A 23,201-nucleotide genomic window follows, 5' to 3' on the forward strand; every position below is an offset into this window, starting at 1 on the left:
GTAAATCTTTTCTGTCCAGAGATTTTCACTTTTCTACATCATTTTAACACAGCAGCCATCCTTTACATTGTGTGGAACATGATGAATGGACCAGCAGAATACTCTTGGAATCACTTGGAATAAAATCTCTTTACATTAACTTACATTGAAAGTAAATGTTTTTGCCCTCTCCTGTAAACTTACCATTTTGGAGATACTGTTATTCTTTGGACAGCAACAAATATTACGTATGTGCTGCTTAAAGGCCCCCCATACTCATTTCTTCAGGTATTTTATTTATTTTTTTTAGAACCAGAACTATCCAGTTTATGAAATACATTTTTACATGGCTATTTTCCAACCTCCCATTATCCCTTAGAATTAAACAGGCTGTTTTTGTTACTGTACTGTTAAGACTGATTTATGTAAATGAATATAATCTGTACTGATTGGCTTTCTGGTATTGTGCCTCATTAGAAAAAAAAGTCTAAAACACTTCTTATAACTTCAGCATGAGTGTGGGGGGCTAAACTGTTTTTGAGCGAATAGGTGGATAAATAAAATAGCGAGTTCACAAAATAGTGAGTTCAAAAACTGACTGATTTTGCAGTTTTGTTTTCCATATATGGACTGTATGGACAGGGCAGTAAACTGTTCTTTGTTTCTTTACTACATTGAACTCTTTATTTCCAAAAAATAAAGGAAACTACTTTGTCCATGATATGGGGCCTTTCAAATTTCATCTCTCTCAGCTTAAAACGTCTTCCTGCGTCTCCACCTGGTAGACTGTGAAACCTGTTTACAGGTGAAATCTGTTGCACAGATTTCAGGTGGCTCTGTTAGATCTGTGATGAAAGTCACGACCTCATTCTGAATCCAAGCAGCAGGTTCAAAGTTGTTGACTTGCAAATGGATGCAGTTTCCATCATGTTGCTGTTAACTACTAACTGATTGTACAGGCAACATCAAACCTCTTTCATTTCTTGTGCTTCCCTTGGACTCAGTGATGTGGAAGTAATTAGGGGGAAAAATGATCAGACTCTGTCCAGTGAAGCTTTGAGACAAGCCTAGAGATATATGAGATAAGTAGGAACGGAGGGAGGGCAGGAAAATACATGCGTTGGGAGAGTAGGGGGGGGGGAAATGACAGGGAGAAATCTTCACATCATTTAACACAGCTCTGGGATTTCGAGGGTTACTGAGCTCTGAAAAGGTGACGATTAACGTGAGCCGCTCTTAATTACTGCAATCTCTCAGATCAGGGGGTGGGGAAGAGAGGTGGGTGCCTTTAATCCTTCTTGTTTTTTCTTTTTCTCTGAGGTGTGGCGTCTGGATTCTGTACATAGCCTAAATGTATCGCACCTTGAAGCGTGCGCACACACACACACACATGCAGTTATTTTTGCCTCACCTCGTCACATGGCTTTATTGCGGTATCAGATTTCCCCTGTCTGTTGCCATGGCAACGTGCAGCGTAGTAAATAACTTCTCGTCGTTGTTTGTGGTGGATAATGCATTTATTAGAATATTTTTCTCCCCCCCAAACCACCACCACCCCTCCTTTCTTCCTCTGACTGTAGGCGTTGGCTGGAGGGGTTGGCGAACAACAGCGCTTTTTAAAAGCCTGCAGTTCTCTTTTATTGTTTTGGCACGAATTAGCATGCACAAACAATTAAGAAAGAGTGTTTCAGTACAAAATTCCAGTCAATGGAAGGCGTCTATGTGCTTGTAGCCTAATTAAAGCGGATAAGATCTCTGACTTGGACTGAAGATCCTTTTCTGTTTTGTTAGTCACTGTCAAGAACATACCACAGCTGTGTGTGTGTTTGGGTGTACAGCAGCTTGGAGAACGCCTTCGCTGGAACAGCTGCCAACAATGAATCATATTAGTTTTGAAAATAGCAATCGGCATACCATTTTATCTGTTCAAATTTCGCCATACTCCGTGATCTTTGGGCGCAATCCAAACCTAGTTGGGGGGGCATGGATTGCTGTAGCTTTTGTTTTTGTGTGCAGGAGACAACATGCTGTGAATTTGATGCATTTAAAGGGCCCATGTTACGTGAAACTGCATTTTCCTTACTTTTTTAATGTGTAAACATTGCTAAGTTTCCAAAACATACCATACAGTTCATATATGGAAAGAAAGTTGCAAAAACAGCCCATTTTGAATTAATTGTTTCTGTGATGTCACAAAAACCAACGCCTCCTCAGCCTACAGCAGTTTAGCCCCGCCCATTCTTGTAAATGAGTTGATTATTTTGATTTTGGCTGATTTCTGTTGCAATTTTATGATGTAAATATAATGAGAAGGGAAAGTGCACTTGTGCTGTATTTGAATGCTGCTGCTACACCTATACCAAAATGTGGTAGCATTATTATGCATGACTTATTGTGCTAAATAAATAGTTAAAACTGAAATTTTAGCTAACAATTGCCCTATAAATAATTGTGATTAACAATTTAATCATCTTTTTTTTGTTCATTAGGTATCTTGCTTCCTAGCTATTGATACTTAGTAGCTCCCAACTAACAACAGACTCAGCTCCAGCTCAAATGAACAAACATTACTCATTTCTGCCTTCTAAAGATGTTGTAGCTAGAGATGTTAAAGGTGTTATTTACATGTATTTGTCACAGTTCAATTGATAACCACATTCAGTTAACATTCTCTTTGTTACAATAAGTATGTGATAAATATGTGATGAATAATTGTGATCAGGTGATTATGTAATAATAGTCAGTTGCCTCTTACTTTTGATGTGGCACTTTATTCGGTTCTTGTTTTTTAAATAGATGACTGTGAAAAGTGAAAAGTTTTAAATGCCATTTTGACCCCCTAATGAGCAAATAGTGTTATGTACATTGCAAATTTGGCTAATAGAAGGTACTGAAAATGTGCTAATGTGTTTTACGTGTTCATTTATTTCACACTGTGTGAGCTTTGGGTTAAAAAAAAGCTATAAAAATCTGCAACTGGTGAATTTGGCTGTAAAGAAGGTGGAATTGGTGTGAGTGTTACATTACCTATTGGCTGTATTTGCATTGTAGACATTGCGACCCCTGGTTCCTCTCATCAGAAAACAGAGTTGGGTGGAATTCCTCTTCACCTCATCACTGCATACAGTGTTTTCCTAAGAATTTAAAAACAGGAACGCCTCAGCATTGCATCTAATGTTATCTCCTTCTCTCATTTACAAACACACCCACACTCAGCCCACAGTAACTGTCAGGCCAGACCTGTCAGTCTCCTCCACCACTGTTAATGGGCTTGAGATGATTGAGGTGCGGCTGAAGATGAATCTTTGCCTTTAATTAACTTTTGATTTATTGGATCCTGTCCCCAGCCATATGGAGTTGGAAAATTAAAAAATTAAACTGGAATAGGGAGTGGTCGGCTGGACAGGAGACTGGCACAGCAGCTCCAACACAGGCTTTGAAATGGTCCATCCCCACAGACTTCATACACTGCTGTGTTGGCCAGGTCTCTGGCAAATGCTTGTCTATGGCAAATCTCCATACGCTGTGCCTCTAGATTGAAGTGGCTCCATTTTGGTTGATAGTTTGTATCTGCCAATTACTGCTGTCCGACAAAAGGCCCAGTTTTGACTTCTGTGTTCAAAAAAAAAAAAATGCAAACAGTGGGTGCTGCTGGTAGGAAAATAATTTTAGTATTGAAGGTGCTTCATGGCCAAGGTCACTGTCTCTGCTGAAGGCACAGGCCTTTAATTTTTTTTTTTAATTTGTTGTCCTTAGCCATGTTATAATAGAGGATAATAATGAAGAGTGCCATGGTTTTTCACTTTTTTCTCTTTGGCTTCTCTGTGTTTTGAAGGGGTGTAAATCTCTGACCTCGCAACCATTCAGTTCTTTAGAAAGCCATTTGATGCATAAGGATTTTTTAAAATTTCCCCAAAGCCCAATTCAGTTTGATAAGATTCTTGAAGTGTGAATGGAGGAAGACTTTACACAGTAAATAAATGCTTTAAAATTTACAGTAAGGAACAAACCACTTAGTTATAAGTTCTACAAATATACTATATTGTACTATAAGACTGATTGTACAGTACAGTAGCAATATTGTACAATACTGAAAAACAAAAACTAAAGCGAACTGTAATCTACCAAATTATAATAATTCCTGTGAAGGTCAGTTTATTTGCCTGTATTTTATTAGACACAACTACAAGTAATGTTTACTCACGGGCATAAATTACCATGTTACAACTGCTTCACATGTCAGGGCCTGTAGCTATAGCAACTATCGATTCACTGACTCTGCTTCTTATATGTAGACCATCAAAGCCATGTTGTCACTTTTCTGTTATGCATAATGTGTTTAAACTTTACATTGGCATGCAATCTTTTTTTTATAAAATAAGAAAATAAACATGTTTTGTTTTAATGTGGAATCTGAAACAATGTCTTAAGGTTTACCATTCTACCGTTTTAATTTTGTACAGATTATACAAGCCTAGTTTAAATTATGCAGTCTGCTGTTAAGAATGGACATTGCCTTTTCAGAATTCATAGCAAAATAAAATAGCATACTTTCATTTAAAAACAAAAACATGTTATCATAAATTGTATTGTAAATGACTGTACAATGACAGCATTTTTTACAGAATAGAATATGAACAGAATTACAGAATAAATTATAAACTGTGCATGAAGGGGTTCATTTGTATTTTAAAAGTAGCCCAAGGATTGTAATTTGGTGGAAAAAAAGAATGCATACCTTTCAGTAGTTCTCAAACTTTTTTAAGTTTAAGGCCCCCTTTGTGGATAATAATTGAAAGTGCCATCATTACTATCACTTAACAAATGAAAACCATGTCTTACCAGAACATTGTGCATTTTGCTAGCTTTCTTCACAGCTATCGCTGACATGCACATACAAGAGACTGATAACTTGGCAAATGGACGCAGTAAGGCAGTGAATTGTGATTGTTTTTTACGTATTTAATTTTAATAAAGTTTAATAACACCTACCATTTTTAAACACTTTTTCAGATATGCCCCTTGCAGGTTTAATAAACTGATCAAATTAAAGCTTATGAGGGGCAGTCTTGGGCTGGAGAGAACCAGCCCTGTGACTGGTAGGTTGCCGGTTCTATCCCCTGAGCTGACAGTACGTGACTGAAGTGCCCTTAAGCAAGGCCCCTAACCCTAACTGCTCCCCGGGCACTACGGATAGGGCTGCCCACCGCTCCGGGCAAATGTGCCCACTACCCTCTAGCGTGTGTGCATTCACTCGTGTGTATGTGGTGTTTCAGTGCACGGATGGGTTAAAATGCAGAGGTTAAATTTTCCCGTTGTGGGACTGATAAGGGCCACTTAATGTAAACTTCCTGGGAACATTATTTTAACTAAACTATTATTATAACTTAGTAAATTTTATTGTAATACATTATTATAAGTAATTATAATAGATAACCAATTATAACATTAATATAGTTATAAGAACTGACTAAGGGATGTATTATTGCATCCCTGGTGGCGTCTTTATGATCACAACCTGAGTTTATACGTGAAACAATGATCTTTTTCATCTTATTTTGAAGATGCACAGCTTCCTTCTGTAAACCTTCAGTGGTTTTCCGTAGTAGTTCCTGGAGTTTGCTTTTCGGGTTCATGTCTTTTGATGTGGCTGTTGAAGCTGGGCCCTCTTGAAAGTTTTTCTTCCTGTCTGCTGTTACGAGAATGATATGAAATGAGTTCTTGCGAAAGCAGTGCTGTAGTACTGATAAGCCTAGTTGAACGCTGAATCTACTACACAGAAGTTGAATGACAGCCCTGGGTTGTGCTAGACAGAAAGAAATGATATGCTCTTTTCTCTGGCTGACTGTATCTCTCCTGCTCTCTTTTCCTTTTGTTTTTTATTGGTGAGGGCTGTTGTCATGGCAACCCTTTGTGGGTTATCGATCTTGCTGATGACCTATTTGATTTTTTTCCTTCCTTTTGCCGTCGAGGTGTGTGTGGTGGGGTGTGTGTATATGTGTGTGACCTGTGCTTGTGTTATGCTGTGTTCATGTGCTTCTGTATGTTATATTTTCTGTGCCAAAGCCTTTATTTCATCTTTTGCTTTGTGTTTAGAATATACTTGGTGTAAGAGAGCATTCTGGTGGCAGAATTGTCTCTGAATTTCTGTGAACCCAGGGCTCTAGCTATCATTTAATGTAGCAATTGAATAATCTAGCAATTATTTGTTGAGTAATTAGAGTATAAAAACCAAGCAGTAAAAAATTAGTAAGGCACGATGGTTTCTGAATTTTGCCCATACCTGCAAGTAATTGCTTCAAAAAAATATTGTCCGCGGACAGATGTTAAGATTTTTCAAACTGATATTTGATGATGTATTTACTGAATGTTTAGGAGATGCTGGGCTACTGCACTAAAGTAACTACATTTCTACATTTTAACAGCACAGCTTACAGTACTATGCAAAAGTCAGAGATCCGTGCACAGATCCTGCACGATGCTTGACTAACGTTTGTAGACATGGTTTGAAGAGTCGTTCATTGCTTAAGACATGCTGTCTTCTGTTACTTTCAAAAGATTTCAGATTTAGACTTATTAGTTCATAAACCTTACTCCATCTCAGATGTTCAGTTTCAGTGTGCTCAGAAAAGGCTTCTTGACAGCTGCATATCCTTTGAGACCCATAGCAATGAGACGTCTTCTCACAGTGGACGGGTGGACAGAAAGACCTTTTTACAGATCTGAAGCAAGAGTGGAGTTAGCTTGATTGTCTCATATCTCTTTAGGATGAAATCTTTACGTACTGTTTATCTGATGGTGACTGATGGTTGTTAGGAGTCATATTTTTCTTTAGAAACTCACTTATTCTTTTCACTTATTTTACTTGAACTTTCTCCTTCTTTATACAAGGATTATTTTATATCTGATCTCCTCAGAAATATTTACTTTAACCATTTTAGATGAACATGAGAAATAAATTTGTAAGGCAGCTAAGGTGCATGTTGGGTAGTTGCTTGTCTGAATGTTAGTGCTTTTGTTGGGAGGACACAGCCATAACGCATTGGTTTTAAGATTGGAAAGATTGAAGAGTTAAAGTGGAAGTAGCTGCACAAAAGTAAAGACTGGACAAATAAAGTACTGATAAATTTGATATTATAATTAGTGCTGGAGGCCTTTGTGTAATTTTCTGTTAGATATGCTTCCTGCTTTTATCTGACACTGAAAAATGAATAACTGGTACTTAATGGTCATGACTGGAAAGCAAAAAACTAAAGGGTAGTCTCTGAATTTTGCACAATACACATGTACACTGGCACTGGCAGGTAAGTCTATGAACATGATCAGTGATTGGCATTGGCTCACAGTTATTAGTGCATTATTAGTGCACATATTAGTGCATCCTTGGTAGTACTTATACTGAACATAGGCAAATAGGGCTGAAATAATTATTGGACATTATCGATAATAATAATGACAATAAAAAATCATTGAAAGATATATCTGTTGTCAGTTTTTGTTTATTTTTGTTTATGTAATTCAAAGTAACATCCAACTTAGTGTGACTAAACAACTTAATCTGAAGAGGGCAGCAATTCACTTGTAGTGTCATACCTGTGTGAGCAGATAGCAAAAGAAAAAGAACAAGTATGTCTGAAGAGAAGGAAAGTCTGGGTGCTTTTTCTTAAAATGATAGATCAAATAGTCAGCTACAACACATGCAAGTCTAGCTTTCCACAGTAAATGGTAGTTTTTCCTCCGTGGTGGTGTTCTGACAGGCCAAACTACTCCCTGAGGATGCGCAGTCTTCATACTGTAAGCAGTTTGTCAGATTGAGCTAATATGACCCTTGCAACATCACTAAAGCTTATAATGTTATATTACTAACATTAGTCACTGGAATATTCTAAGCCATATCAGGTTTGGTTATATGGAAATATTTAGCAGGCTAGTTTAAACTATTTAACATTCGGCAGCTTTTCCTGTTACATTAGCTAGCTAACTATGTAAAAGTGGTTCATTAGCTTTAAACATAACTCTTTTTTTCATTTGAGCAAAATGCCATCCACTTGTCCTGAAAAACTATTTACACATAGTTTATCTGGTTTCTAGCACTTTAAAACATTAAACTGGATGAATGATGGTGCAGCCTGTAGAGCTGCTATGTAATATACATATGTATTATTCTGTGGTGGACCATGGCTTAGGCTAGACCATAAATGTCAAAAACTGGTCAAAACGGGAGGGAAAACTCCTCTATGATGGTGTTTACTTCTGCTACTGTCCCTATGCCATATAGATAGCTTAGCTAAGTCAGCAGTGATTCAGATGATTTTTTTTTGAGAATTCTAAATTACCACATTTGAATCTTCTAAACGGCATTCAATGATTTGCTTCTGACAGACATATTAGCATATTTATTTTACATATTTTACCTTGTAGCAGTTTCACAGTGACGCTATTTTGTAGACCAGCCTGGTATAAAGCTGCCACTGCTGTTTTCTATTTCTGACACCCCATTGATAAGGATGCCACTCTTATTCACAGTTAGTGTCATATCTAGGACTTCCAGACTTCTCCTGCCTATTGTGAATCAAAACATGATTGGTTTATTTCTCTGTCACTTCATAGTAATGCTGATGGTTAATACAACGAGGTAGGACTTTTTTTCAGCTCTTGAAGTCCTAACCGGTAGGAGTGCTCCCTTACCTATATCTACCTAGATACAACAAAGAAAAACAGTCCCTGATTGGACAATTTTCTGCTCGGCGTTTCAAGAATTTAACCCTCTTGGCTGAATAAAAATGAACTAAAAATTACAGACATGTATTTGTTAGTTCCCAGAAATCATTAGGCCTTCTTTAAAGGCCTAGAAGTACCTGAGCGTTCCTGTTTGATAATATATCACTTATTTTTGGCCATTGCGTATAACTTACTGTAGCTCAAAATTATGGGTAGGTTTAAACAAAGGGCCACATCTAATTTTTTTCCATGAATTTGCTCTTGGTCAACATTACTTTTTATTGTTACAGATCTTCACATTTACAGGCCACATTTAGGCCGATTAATAAACTGTTGGTTGAAGTGGATGAAATATCAGTCGATAATTCCCATGAATAAACGAAATATTTGTTTCCTGTAGCATTATTAGCAAACCATGCATAGCCTTTCAAAAAATCCAGAACATTTTCAAAAAGATGTCAATTAAACATTTTGCACCGTCATCATACAAACTGTCAGCTAGTCATTACTGATTAATCATGTTATCAAGTTACATTTTAAATAATGACTTCAAAAGGAATTAAACTGAATAATTTGACAGCCTTTTATGTGTCATAGTGCTTTTTATCCATTCTTTTTTTCAACAGCCTTTCATATGTTGCAGCAGATGAGTGAGTTAATTTGTCATTGGGAAATGGTAGTGGATTTTAATTGCTCTCATCCCCACAATACTAAGACTGAGGGGGAATGGACACTGAACTTGAACTCACCTCTTTGTTGTCAGGTGTGTGTGGGTTTCAGACCACTGGTCTGACCTTCAGCTGACCTGGAAGCAGTTTGTCAAATGCAAGGGTCCCTGTGGGAGGTCAGGGGTAGGTCTGTGTGTGGAGGGAGAGTGTTTATGTGGAAGGAGCAGCAGGGAATGTGTGTGTGTGTGTGTGTTTGTATGTGTGTGTGTGTGCGTGTGTACGCATGGATCTCTATGGAAAAGTAGCCGCTTGTGTGTTGCAGCGCTTGTGGTCTTTCTGTAGCTGGAGAATGGTGGAAAAAAAAGGGAAAGGGTAATTTATTGCCCCCTCCCCACACCACCCACACCTCTGTCTGCAGCTTTAACCCTTTCACTGGAGTACAAGAGAATACAAGAGAGTACAGCACTGCCTGCAGGCTCACACAGCGTGAGCCTTTCACAGAGTTTAAAGGGTTCATCTTTGCTCGTATGTTTAGCCCCAAGTCATGATAAACTGTTTAAAGTCAGACACATAGAGCTTTTCAGGACCAAAATAGCCTGACTTTGTAGAAAAAAACTGAGAAAAACAGGGTTAACCTACTTTATCAGGCCCAACAAGATGGTCCTGACTTTGTAAAGTATTTTCATAAAACCTACATGTTCCATTGTTTAAAACTGAAGCCATTTTTTGTTACTTAGGTTAACTTTAGGTTTAGTTTTTATTATTAGGCTTAGAGGATCTTTATCACATATAGATAGTTGTCGTTGTCGCAAGAAAACTTCACGTCTTTAAAATGGATACTTATAAGGACAAGAACCCATATTATAGAAAAACAAATTTTCCTCACATTTTTGCAATAGGAGTTTTAAATAATATGTAAACATTGTTTCAAGCTATTCACTCTGTATTTCTTATAGTTGAAATATATGGAAAAACGGCCTGTTTTGAATTAGTTGTTTCTGTGATGCCAGGAGAACCAACTAATTTACATATGTCAACCTATTCAGACCACAGTATTTTAGCTCCGCACATTCATATTGAATTGCTCAGGAGTGTTTCAGGACTGAGTGCTTTTTGAATGAGGCACAATACAGGACAGTCAATCAGAGCTCATTTGTCTTATATTAGCCTTAAAGACACAATAACAAAAACAGGATGCATAATTATTAGGGATAAAGACAGGTTGGAAATGGTTTATGACCAATTTTGGTACCTAAAACGACAAAAATGTTATAAGTGGACCTCAAAAGCAAAATAGTAGAATTTGATGTAACTTAAAAAAAAAACAAAAAAAAAACTTGAAAGCTTTGCAATTTCTGTCAGCTGTTTTCAAATTATATGAAAAATTGACTTTCTTATGACAGCGGTGATATGAAATAGCAATGATGACCCCATGTTCTACCTGTATAAACAATGCATGTGAGAGAGTCACCTATTATTGATAATTAAAATTCTCTCTTTCAATTTCTTCCATTGCTCAGGTATGTGTGGGGGGAATGTACTGTCACCCTAAACAGAGGCCAGCACTGTGGGACTGTCTCATAGCTCAGCCTGAACACTCTTTTAATGAGCTTTTGAGAGGAGTCTGATTTACCTTTTAAAATATTGGGCACTTGTGTGGTTCTGCTCATACTTACAGAAAGTAAAAGTACTGATTTGTAATGCAGTTAAAGTTGATTGTAATGATTTGTATTAGCTGCAATTACATGACTCCTGTAATATTTTACAAATTATTTTAAAAATATTTTTTAAAACAAATGCATTTATTTATTTATTTGTTTGTTTGTTTATTTCTCAGGCCCAACATGTTGTCTTATGGTCTGCATAATATCCTACCATGACAGGCTGAAGGCCTGTGTTTGTGAGTGTCTTTCTGTGTGACTACAGTAATCTTGGTTCAACAGAATTATTTATTTATATTTCGATTCAAAACTGCAGGTGAATTCTGAGCCTGTAACTGAGTTAACTCTTCAGTAATGTGCTGTAATAAATAATGCTGCTGTTGGGAGTGCAGTGGTGATGCAGGCTTAGTTTTATTACTCTAAAGTCAGTATGGCCTGTTGGATTTACTGGCATGTGGGTATTTACTAAAGAGAACTGCACAGCTGCTCTCTGCTGTAGGATTCATCTGCAGCCATAGACATGCAGATAAGAAAGCCAGTCCAGTGATATATTAAACGTTTGAGCCCATGTGGTTCTTATTCTGCTTATGTCTTATACTGCTTCTTTTTCTCTCTGAAGAGAGAAACCTCTCTTCCCCAGAAAACCCTTCACACCAGTGTGAAATGTTGGCTGATTTATTGCCATCGTAGTGCTGCCCTGTTCTTGCTATTCTGATAGAAAATGCAGAATACAACGCGATCTATCCAGCGTGCAGGGTGGAGATTAGAAAATAAACTGTAGTGTTCATTAATGGGACGGGATTAGTGGGAACGAAATTAGACCGTGTTCCAGTAAATGCACTAATTGCATCTTTATAGACCTCTGTTTTGATATATGGGCAGCATATCCTAGAAGGAATTTGCTATGTATACATTTTGTTGCAGTTGTTAATTGTAATCTTCATATAACGACAACAGTCCAGTATCATGCTAAGTGTTAATAAATTATAGATTAATTTGAATGTTTTGTTGGTAAACGTTTGAAATAAATTGGTCAAAAAAGGCTGCATAGTACATTTTTGCATTTTTCACGGATATTGAGTTAAATGTATCTGAAGCTCTCTCTCTCTCTCTCTCTCTCTCTATATATATATATATTTTTTTTTTCTGTTTTTGGTCAAATTAAACAAATTACCTAACGCCTGAAAAAAACATATTAAGTACATATTTAATAAGTATGTATATAATTGTAATTTTTATAGCCTTTTTTCATTTTTGAGTCTCGAGACCGCAGGCTCCGCAGCAGCGCGAGCCGCTAACGGTGGGAGGATGTTAGGAGCCCAGTTGCCATGACGACCGCGGGAGTTGGAGGGGGTGCAGTGAATGTAGGGGGGAGGGGGGGTTTAGTGCGCGTGTCGGTTGCGTGGCGCGCGGCAGTCGTCGAGAGCGCGCGCGCGGTTCTGCCTCATCTCGGGGCTGCCGGGGATTTTATTTTATCGCGAGCTCAGAACGAGGGCCGGTCAAAGAGGGACACGGAAGCAGCGGAGCGGCGCGCGAGCGGGTTTCAGCGGACACGGGCCGGTACGTGTGACCAAAACAGCAAAAAACAGTCAGTGTGAGGTATTTTCGCTTGTAGGGTTTTTTTTAAAGAGAGGAGGAAGGAAGCCGCGTCACGCAGCGCAACAACGCACACTGCTCATAAACACACGCGCGACCCGTACGAGGGGCTCCGCGAGAGGGTCGTGTTGGCTGTGTGAGCTGACAGGTCTTCGCGGGGTTGTGCAGGTCGCTGGAGGGGATTTGTGGGGCACGAAATTTGTGGCATCAGAATGAAAAGTCGCCTCCCTCAGGGGCAGTGGAGGATTTAGCACTGAGCATGCGCAATACATTCCACTAACGAGACCGGGGCAGAAGGAGAGAGGAAACGAGGTATACAGAATAAAAAGAAAGAAGGAAAGAGATGTAGAGACTGATAGAATGGGAGAGAGGGATAGAAGGCAAGATATGTAGGGAGTGGAAAAATGAGAAAGACATATAGAGACTGAAGAGAAAGGAGGTGTAGTGACTGAAAGAGGGATAGAAGGAAAGATGTAGAGAATGATAGAATGGGAAAGAGAAAGTGAACAAGAGAAGCAGAAAGTGGGAAAGAGATGTAGAAAGTAGTAGAATGGCAAAGAGACATAGGGAGTGATAGAATTAGAAAGAGAAAATGGAGCAGAGATGTAGAGAGTGGTAGAATCAGAAGGAGACTTAGAGAGTGACAGAAACAGGAAAATAGAACGGAAGAGATATAGAGACTGATAGAATTTGAAATGGAGAATGAAAGAGATTAGAGGGATAGAATGGGAAAGAAGGATAGAGGGATAGAATGGGAAAGAAGGATAGAGGGCAAGAGATGCAGAGTGGTAGAATGGGAGAGACTGAAAAAGATGTAGAAAGTGGTTGAATGAGAGTGAAAAGATGTAGAGTGGTAGAATGAGAAAGTCAGCAAGAGTTGTGAAGAAGGGTAAAAGGGGAAAGAGTGGAAAAGAGATGTAATAGACTGGGAAAGAGACATAGACAAGAGAGAGTGATAGAGGAAGAGAGTACAAAGAATGTTAGAATATAAAAGTGAACTGTAGTGGGAAAGAGATAAAGTGTGAAAAAACAAATGGGACAAATGAAGCAGATTTTTTTTTACAAGTTTAGTTTAAGTGCAAAGCTAAATGTCTATCATGTAGACTTTATACCATTTCATATAATGCTTAGTATGCAGAATAATATTAGTTCTTGAGACGCTAAAAATTGTTAGCTCTAACTGCCTCCGTAGCTGCTTAATTCAGTGCATCTGGCATCTTTCTTGTGAATGAAACATTTGGAGTTTGTTTTAAATTGGGCAGATTGTACAGGAGAACGTAGAGGATTCTCTAAACACTCATCAGTTCTTGGCTTAGCAGTGCTTTTGCCTCTTTGTCTCTACACAGTTCTGCTTGGATTGCCAAATTTGAGAATTTTCAAACAGCGGAGTGCCAGGGTGCAATTTGGCATCATGCTGAATGTATATACATATACACATAGAAACAGATAGCATACCAAGTTTGCAGTAGGTAGTGACTGAAGGGTTTCATTCCAAAACACTCTATATACATTTGTAATAATTTTGGATATAAAGAGTTTTTGAAAAGAATAACAGCTGTAACATTTTTTCTCTAAGAAAGGTGCAATTAATCATACAGCATCAGTATTTCTTGAATGTGTAAAGCCCACTACCAATAACCTATTTAATGGGGGGCAAAAAGATTCTATAAAGGTCTATAATGTATCTTGCAACAAAACCCTTCAGTTATAATCTACCTAGGACTCAGTAGTAAAACTGAAATGGTGGTTTAGGCAGGGGATGAAGTTTTTTATTATGGATCATTGGTCATTGTCTCTTTAAGTCTCAGTCTTATCATTCTTGCAGTTTGGCTCTACATTTGCTATACAGCATATAATATACATATAATATAATGGACTATATTTTTTATAGCATTTATAGAAAAATTTACAGTGGCTTATCTTTACAACAGATCTAACACTTTGCTAATTATTAATTATTAAAAGAACCCAACATCAGAAAAACAGTATAAAAAGTGGTTCAGGCAAGATATCAGAATGAATTTGAATGTCAATTTCAATTTGAATTGGCCAGTGGCCAGGTCACCATCCAGCTATTGAATTAAATTCAAGCGAATAACTCAAATGTTGCAAAGAATTATGCTAATTAGGCTGCGTTTCCATCTGCTCTGTACAAGAGAATCCAACTCTCTATGACACATTCATGAAAACACCTCTGAGAAATATGGAGCAAGTTTTCAGAGAAATCTTGTCGGGCAACTTCTCTTTGATGTTTTGTTTTATTCATGGCTGTATTTAACACCATAAGAGTGCAAATACAGAATGCACTGATGTAGTAAAATGGCTCAAACACCTTATATCTGTTTAGTGACTAAAATCACTTATGTTTTCTTCTTTGATAAGATAAAGGTACATTTTTATTTCTTCATTAATCTGCTGATGTTTGCTCCCTTGAGCCATCAGAGGATCACCTGATCGGTCTATTTTGTTCTTTTATTTTGTTTGGATTTATTTTGTTTGGTTTTATTTGGCAAATGGGTTTCCATCATTATTTATTGCATTTCTTTTCATCATCAAGAGTTCTTCTATGTGAATTTGGAAGATTTTATTCAATATTTGCCATTGCCATCAAGTCATTTTTATTCGATATGTAAAAATGTGGAGAAAGTATGTAAATAAATAAATAAATAAACAAAACATGGATGGAAACCCAGCTATTGTTACTTAAATTATCTGTGGAAACATTCCCAGCATTGTGAGTTGCCTCTATGAGGAATACCTGTTTGGAGTGAGTGAAGGAAGGAGATAGTGGGAAGGAGAGGAATGAGGGAGAAGAGCAGGGAAGCCGTCCATCAGGGCCTGATCCGGAGGCCAGGCACCACAGCTGGAGGGGGAGGGGTGGAACTAAGCGAGTGTTGGGGGAGGGGGACGACACAGAGCGAGAGATGTGTGTGTGCTGTGTGTGTGTGTGCGAGAGAGAGAGAGAGAGACAGAGTAGAGGAGAGATGAGATGCTTTTATGTGGTTTCAGTGTCTGCTTCCGCCACAATCTACTCAACCAAGGCTACCTCTGTCTTAGCATCAAGCTTTTGGTGCTCATGTGGCTAATTGTGTAGCAGTTTGTTCAGAATCATTGGTCTGGCTGAAGATTAGGATCGGATATTATCTAAAGAAGACAGCGTTGCACCAGAAATGATGGCAGTTATGTCTGTGATTTAGTAAACATTCTCGTCTATGAAGGACGAGTTATTGTGTGAATTCTTTGCCATTTTCTGGTTTGGCATCCTGCCTTGCTGACATTGCTAGCCGCAGAAGCTAGCTTGCAGGTTGCAGTGTTGGTGGTCATGAAGACATGTTCTTCTTGCTGTGGTTTCAGGGTGTTTAAACGAGCTGATGTCTCTAGAGTTCAGGTGTGGTTTGGTGCTTCCTTTTGAATTTGTGTCAAGCTGTAGCTTTAATATAGTATCTTGAAGCTGCATGGTTTTAATATGTATAAAAGTCAGAGACTATCCTTCCTATACTTAATTTCCAGCCAAAATGGCCATTAAGTACAAAAAAAAATTACCAAGATCTGGTAGACCCCCAAAACTGTCAGCATCAGATAAACAGTACTTTCCTCTTTGAGAGAGAGGAGAAAATCAAGCTCTACTCTTGCTTCAGATCTTAAAAACAGCAACAGGTGTTTCTGTCCATCCTTCCACTGTGAGATGACAACTCAATGCTATGAGTCTAAAAGGAGTGTAGCTGTCAAGAAGCTGTTACTGAAAAAAGGAAATCGACATAAAGGAAGCATTTGCAGAGCAGACAAAGAGGCTGCTGGTGTTCTAAGAACAACGGATTGGCCACCCCCGAGTCCAGATCTCAACATCATTAAATGTTTGATTGAATCATGAGAAGCAGAATTACAACCCATTCTAAAACTGAACTTTGGTGGTGTGGGAAAATATCCCTGCAGATTTCTTAAAAGAAAAAATACCTGTGGCTCCTTTTTGTCTGTTTTAACATTTCAGATGTTAAAAAAATCTTGTGTTATGATGTTATATTATTATTAAAGGGCTAATTTCATCTGCTGTCCCTGGAGATAAATTTAAGAGCCTGTTTACACCTTGCATTAACATTTTACACTTTTAAATAAAATGCGCCCCCAATATGACCAGATGAGATCCAATTTTACACATACATTGTTTCCATTTTACTTTTGTCTGCTTTTTTCCCTGTTATGGTATGAGTCAGCTCTTAGTTTGGGGATAAAGCCAACCTTGCATATCCTCCATCTTTCCATTCATTGTTTGTCCACTCACCTGCTAGTCAGTGCTCGGCAGATGCATTTCACGTTCCATTTACACTGGTGTTAAACATGCTCAAGATCCGTCTCTAAACACCTCCAAATGTGGTTTGACTGTTCAGATTGCAATTTGATAACAATGTGTCCTGAGTAGAGCTGGGCGATATGGCCAAAAAATGTTATCACAATAAACAAAATTCATATCGTTTGATATTGATACATATCGCGATAAATGTCAAATCATTATTTCTTTCAAGTTTGAAGGCTGATTTTTGATAATGGGTGGTGAATTGCTATTTTACACTATCCTTTATGGTCAGAACATGAAAAACACTCACCAAACAGTGGAACATTTCACTAATCTGTCATGGGACAGTGGTAGAAAGTTTCTGGTGAGCTGTTTTTATCAGCTGGAAAAGCACAGCTGCAGTTTTTGTAATAGTCATAATTTAAGAAAGAAAAGATTCCCGCTCTCCCACTTTCCCAATGCCTCGCAGCTTCCTCAGTTTACTTTCATTTAAGTCAGGGCTGTAACTTGCATTAACCCACTTCTTTCTTTCACTTACGTTGCTTGGGAATGCACTAATACAAAAATATGACTGCGCGCTTTAACAGCGCTCTAGTTATGCGGAGCAGATGTGATTTAATGCTGCTAAAGCTGGTTAGGATGTTAGGAAAGAGGTGAGTTCACTTTAGGACAGTACAGTTACACCACTTATCTTGTCACTCACACTTGGTCACAGGAGAACAGATCACCGGTCGCTCCACTCAAACAGGGAATGTATAAGTCCATGTTTCAGACGTTGCTAAAGACTAATTTCACTCGTCGCCTCTCCCTCTCTAATCATGTCGAAAAACTTGGAAGTGCGCCCTCTCCTGGTGACAGCAGAGTAGTGTCACTTTCCTTGCAGTAGAAAACGCCACCAGAGCTGTCGCTAGAATGTGAAAGTGTGAGAATGGTGTACTATATAGAAAATTTATCAAACATGTCGTATCACTCTATCGAGGAAAAGTTACATTGCGATAATTATCGTTAACGTTTTATCGCCCAGCCCTAGTCCTGAGGGTGTTTACATCTCGCTTTTTCCTGCGGTCAGGTGAAATCTTAACATGATCCAATCACTGAAAACGCACGTTGCTGGAAGGTGTAAACAGGCCCCAAATGTCATTCTTTTTGTCTGCATTTAATTTTTGCATTTATTCATCTGTGAAAAACTGTATTTGATTTGTAGGTTTTTGAATATGATGGTAGCACTGCTTTCTGAATCTCTCTCTCTCTCTCTCTCTCTCTCTCTCTCTCTCTCTTCTCTGTCTCTCTCTGTCTCTCTGTCTCTCTGTCTCCCTCCCCTCTCTGGGCTTCAGGTCTGATGAGTATTCCTGCAACGTCTGGACAGACGGGGGCTGGAGAGATGCAGTCACCTGCGGCAGTTAGCCCATCCTTCCTCCCACCCCCAACCGGAAAGGTTCCGGGTCGCAAGAGGGGACGTCCGCCACTCAAAAGGCACCCAGAGTATCAGAACCACTACCCAGAATCACTCCCACCTATCAAAGTGCCAAAGAAGAGAGGGAGAAAACCTGGATTCAAGGTCAGCAAGTGTATGTGTTTGTGTGTTTGTTGTCATACATTTTCAGGATAAAAATGTCCTGAATTTGTAGAAAAACCTTAACCTCAAGTCATGTTAAGCTGTTAAGAGTCAGATATGTTGAGGTTTTCAGCACAAAAATGTCCTGACTATGTAGGAAAACCACAGAAAAACTGGAATAACCTACCTTGTCAGAACTGTCAAAGGATTAAAATAATTAATCGTGACTGTTCGCATATGTCTTATTTGAAGACAGAATGTATTTTATTACTTTCTGTAATTCTATAGCATTATTTTCATCATGTGATCACAGGCTTCACATGAACCTGAACAAGAACATCATATAATGTCCGTACAGAGAACACATCACCAACATCCAGTGAGAGTAACAGTGGCTGCACGTTCTGGCCAATGAGTATATACATCATATATACAGTCAATGGCTCCAACTCCTTTCACTCTTCTGCATATAGCCTGTGGACTCTTAGTTTTCCGCTATGCTGTTGCTTTTGTTAGCTCGCTTTACCAACCAGTCTTCCATGAGTGCTGTTTAGTGTAGCCTGCCAAGGATGTTGTTTTAAAAGCCTTTTAAAAGCTGTATTTGAATGTGAGGGGTGAAATTATGGATTTTATCATAGCAGTACAGCTCGTGAGCAGCTGGGCATCAAGCCTACATTACTAGAGATGATTTGAAGGTTCAAACAAGGAAAATGTGTTTAAAAAAAATTAGAGATGTTAAAATGTATATTACGTTTACAGAGTATTAGTGTGCTTTGACAGGCCTAGTAATTACATATAAGGACCATTCTTCTAACTGCAGTTCCACAGTAAAAAAAAACAAAAACAAAAAAACCACTGAAGTATTCAGACCTTAGATATTTCCAAGTATTATGTTATGATCTATTTAAACCCAAGGCATTGAGATAGAAATATGCTAAATATCTAAAAAAAAAAACAATCACGATTTATATTGGGAGGTGTCTGTCCAACACCTTAACCCCTAAATTTGTTCATTTATTCATTTATTTAAGATATTTTAGGTTTATTTTAAAGTGAAGTTTAATGATTTAGCTTTATCATGAGTTTAAAAAAAAAAAAAAACTTAAAAAATTAAAAAATGCTGTCCCATGTTTTCATGTCACTAAGAAACACAGAGTTTTAGTTCATAGGCAGAGCCTTATTTTAGCCACACCCCTGCATTTTAGAGCAGGATGTGAGACTGCATCCCTGTCCCTCATGGCCACATGGTGAGCAGTTAGATCCCAATTTTTTTTTTTGTTTTGAAGCAAATGTGTCCCACAGTATAAACTTGTATAAACAGTGTGTAAGCTTTAAGAATTGTCACCCCCAAAACACATATTTCCTGCTATTAAGTACATTTTTGTTTTGTTTTTTAATGAAAAATATGCTTTTTTGTGTGTACAGCTGTTCAAAGCTGTGTTTGATAGTCATACACTGGCTATCATTTTTGAGTTATGCTCAAAATTAGCTAAAATTGTCAGTACCGAAATTTTCACCTCCAAAACATTTTTTAAAGTTTTGGAGGCATAATTATTGTAGCGGTATGACAAAATTCAATGTTCAATCATATAATCCTATTAATTTAATTTAATAAAATAAACATAATTAAAGTGTAGGATCATTCAAAGCAAGAGAATTTTAGTCTGAGTCTGTTAAAAGTCTTCAACTCACCATGTATAACCTTAGCGATGCATCGATATGGGAATTGTGGGCTGAAGCTGATATCCAGTAGTTTTCGTACACATATCTTCCAAGGCAGATACATAAACATTTATAAAATGTAGAAACTGAGACATAAGTTGATTTTTTTAACACACCTATCTGAAACCCAGGATCATTTTATAATTTCATCAATAGACACACACAAAAGAACACAAATCAGCAGTACATAAAACACAAACACACACGCAGTGCAAAAGAGATTTTCACTTGTCACTACAGGGTTATTCTGAGAGAAAAGTTCTTGGTCCAAAGAATCATTGCTAGTTGAAAGTTCATTAGTCTGAAGGAGATTTTCGTTTGCTGCTACAGAGTTAGCTCGTTGCTGGCTGAGCTATTGTGTCTCAGTCTGAAGGAGGTTTTCATTAGTCACTACAGAGGTACCTCGTTGCTGGCTGAGAGAAAGTTTCGCCTCTGTGGAGTTAGCTCATTGCTGGGCCTGCCTGCATACTTCGAAGGAGATTTTCACTGGCTGCTACAGGGTTAGCTTGTGAGCGGTTGAGAGAAAGTTTTTCAGTTCAAAGGAAATTTTTACTTGTTGCTATGAAGGTTAGCTAGTTGCCAGCTGAGATAAGTTTGCCAGTCTCTTTTTTTCGCTAGCCCATACAGAGTTAGCTTGTTGCCAGCTGTTTTACTTTGCAGAGTTAATTTGTTGATGGTTCAGAGAAAGTTTCTCAGTCCAAAGAAGATTTTCACTGGCCACTACAGAATTAGCTTGTTACCGGTTGAGAGAAAGTTTCTCAGTCAGAAGACGATTTTCACTCACTGCTACAGAGTTAGCTTGTTGCCAGCTGTTGTCACTGTTGCAGAGTTAACTTGTGAACGGTTCAGAGGAGGTTTCTCAGTCCAAAGAAGATTTTCACTGGCCACTACAGAGTTAGCTTGTTACCAGCTGAGAGAAAGTTTCTCAGTCAGAAGGAGATTTTTTCTCACCACTACAAGTTAGCTCGTTGCCAGCTGTTACAGATTTATTATACTGGTTGAAAGAAAGTTTCTCAGTCTGAAGGACGTTTTCACTCGCCACTACAGGGTCAGCTTGTTGCTGGCTGAGAGAAAATTTCTCAGTCAGGAGATTCTTGCTCTCTGCTACAGTGTGAGCTCGTTGTTGGATGAAAGTTCATCACTCTGAAGGACATTTTCACTCGCTGCTACAGTTAGCTTGTTGCTTGCTCAGAGAAAGTTTCTCCGTCCAAAGGAGGTTTTCATTCGCCACTACAGAGTTATCTCATGGCTGGCTGAGAGAGTTTCTTAGTATATAGTAGATCTTCCCTCATCGTTACAGAGTTAGCTTGTTATTGGTTGAGAAAGAGTTTCTTAGTCTAAAGGAGATTTTCACATTCTGCTATAGAGGTTAACTTATTGCCAGCTGAGAGAAAGGAAATTTTTACGCGCCACTCTTTTGCATTACAGGGAAATCTAAAATTTATTTCTGTAGGTATTTAAATTCAGTAATATTAATTAAATGAAGATAATTCATGGCAGTAGCCCAGTATCCCAAACATTCTGCCTTTTCAGAGTGTAATAACTATGTCATTAAATATCGGTATGAAATATTGTTCAAATCTAAAGATTGATCTGATGCTGATAGGTTTTTAGCAGTTTCTGCCAATACAATTGGCAATTCCAATATCGTCTTGCATAACTATATAATATATATAAGAAATATGTATACCCCTGTGTTCTGACATATGAAAACAAGCACGTGCCTGCGTCCAGCGAAGGATTTTCTTGCTGTAGACTCAAAGGAAAGTAATCAGCCTTTAAATGTGCTTTATGTGTATGAATGTAGATCATACTTTTCCTGCACTTCCATTCTAAGAGTACTTTCAGTGGAACACATTCATGTTTCCCACTGAAGGGGTGTGAGAGAGAGTGAGAGGGAGAGACAGTGAGGGAAAGGGATAGTGTGCTTGTGTGTGGTTTCACAATGACTGATGTATCTGCAGTCTGCTGCTGTAGTGGGAGTTATTTTTAGCTGCATGTGTCTGACTGCAAGCCTCCTACTATTGCTGCTGATTTAAAGAGGAACACACTCGCATGGTGGGGGTGTATGTGTAGGCGAGTGACAGTGTATTAGCAATATAAAAAGAATGCTCTGAATTGAAGTTTTTTCTATTTGTTTGGTCAGTGGAGGACTGCTGACCATTAAAAATTCTTAAAGGGCCTGTACCATCAAAAAAATATTTTCCTCTGATTTTAAATAAAGAAGGGGATCATACTTCTGCACATTTACTGTTTATATGCTGAATTGCAAAAAAATAATAAAACGTAAAATGTGGCCTATGTAAAAGTAGGCACATTTTTTTATGAAAAAGGCAAAAAATACCAAGTTCCTTGTAGAGGATGTGTACTTTTTTCACTTCAACAACAAATCAATCAACAATCAACAAAACATTTGACCAGGGGTATTTAAACATTTGCATATTCACGTTATATGTGTTTATATCTCTAAACTGGCAAATGTTTAGGGGGAAAAATGTTCTTAATTTACTAGTATAACCTAATTTCATTCCAAGAAACCCCCAAAAAAGGAAAAACATACAAATATAAGGTTTTATATCACACAACGATGATATATTTTTTAAATGTTTGCACTAATTCTGTTGTTTTTGCATGTGTGCAGCTGAAGTCTCGATTGGCGATGACTCCTCTGGCCATCTCCCCTCCTAGCAGCACTCCAGAACCAGACATGAGCTCCATCCCCCAGGATGCTGCCACTGTTCCACACTCTGCCACACCAGAGGTCCTTACAGGTAACACACATATACACACACAGTCTCTCTTCCACAGCTTGTAAACACTCCATGCAGCCATGATCTCAGCAAGTTAAAAAAAAAAGCTGCAGTAGAACAGGACATGAATCTTCACTATTCTCTGAGGAACTCTAAATACATTAATAGACTTGGTTCTGTCTATTCCTCCAGCATAACCTCACTGTTTACTGTCCAGCAGGGACTGTAACTGAGCTCATGAAGCTGAAAGATGATTAT

At 38.2% G+C, this 23,201-nt stretch overlaps 1 protein-coding gene across 5 annotated transcripts in view; it reads left to right on the plus strand.

Annotated features, from left to right (window-relative positions):
• The window catches only part of scml4 (Scm polycomb group protein like 4), a 61,647-nt gene that overhangs the window by 16,504 nt on the left and 21,942 nt on the right, over positions 1-23,201 (plus strand). For 3 of the 5 annotated variants that reach the window (XM_036582322.1, XM_036582320.1, XM_036582321.1), the window contains exons 3-4: positions 18,251-18,474; positions 22,835-22,964. In XM_036582322.1, the coding sequence (XP_036438215.1) occupies positions 18,251-18,474; positions 22,835-22,964 (354 nt within the window). Of the gene's footprint in view, positions 1-12,438; positions 12,618-18,250; positions 18,475-22,834; positions 22,965-23,201 lie in introns of those variants that run through there. The other 2 variants (XM_036582324.1, XM_036582323.1) reach the window with 2 other exon arrangements.

Source organism: Colossoma macropomum, unplaced genomic scaffold (genome assembly GCF_904425465.1).
Source record: "Colossoma macropomum unplaced genomic scaffold, Colossoma_macropomum, whole genome shotgun sequence".
Lineage (NCBI taxonomy): Eukaryota > Metazoa > Chordata > Actinopteri > Characiformes > Serrasalmidae > Colossoma > Colossoma macropomum.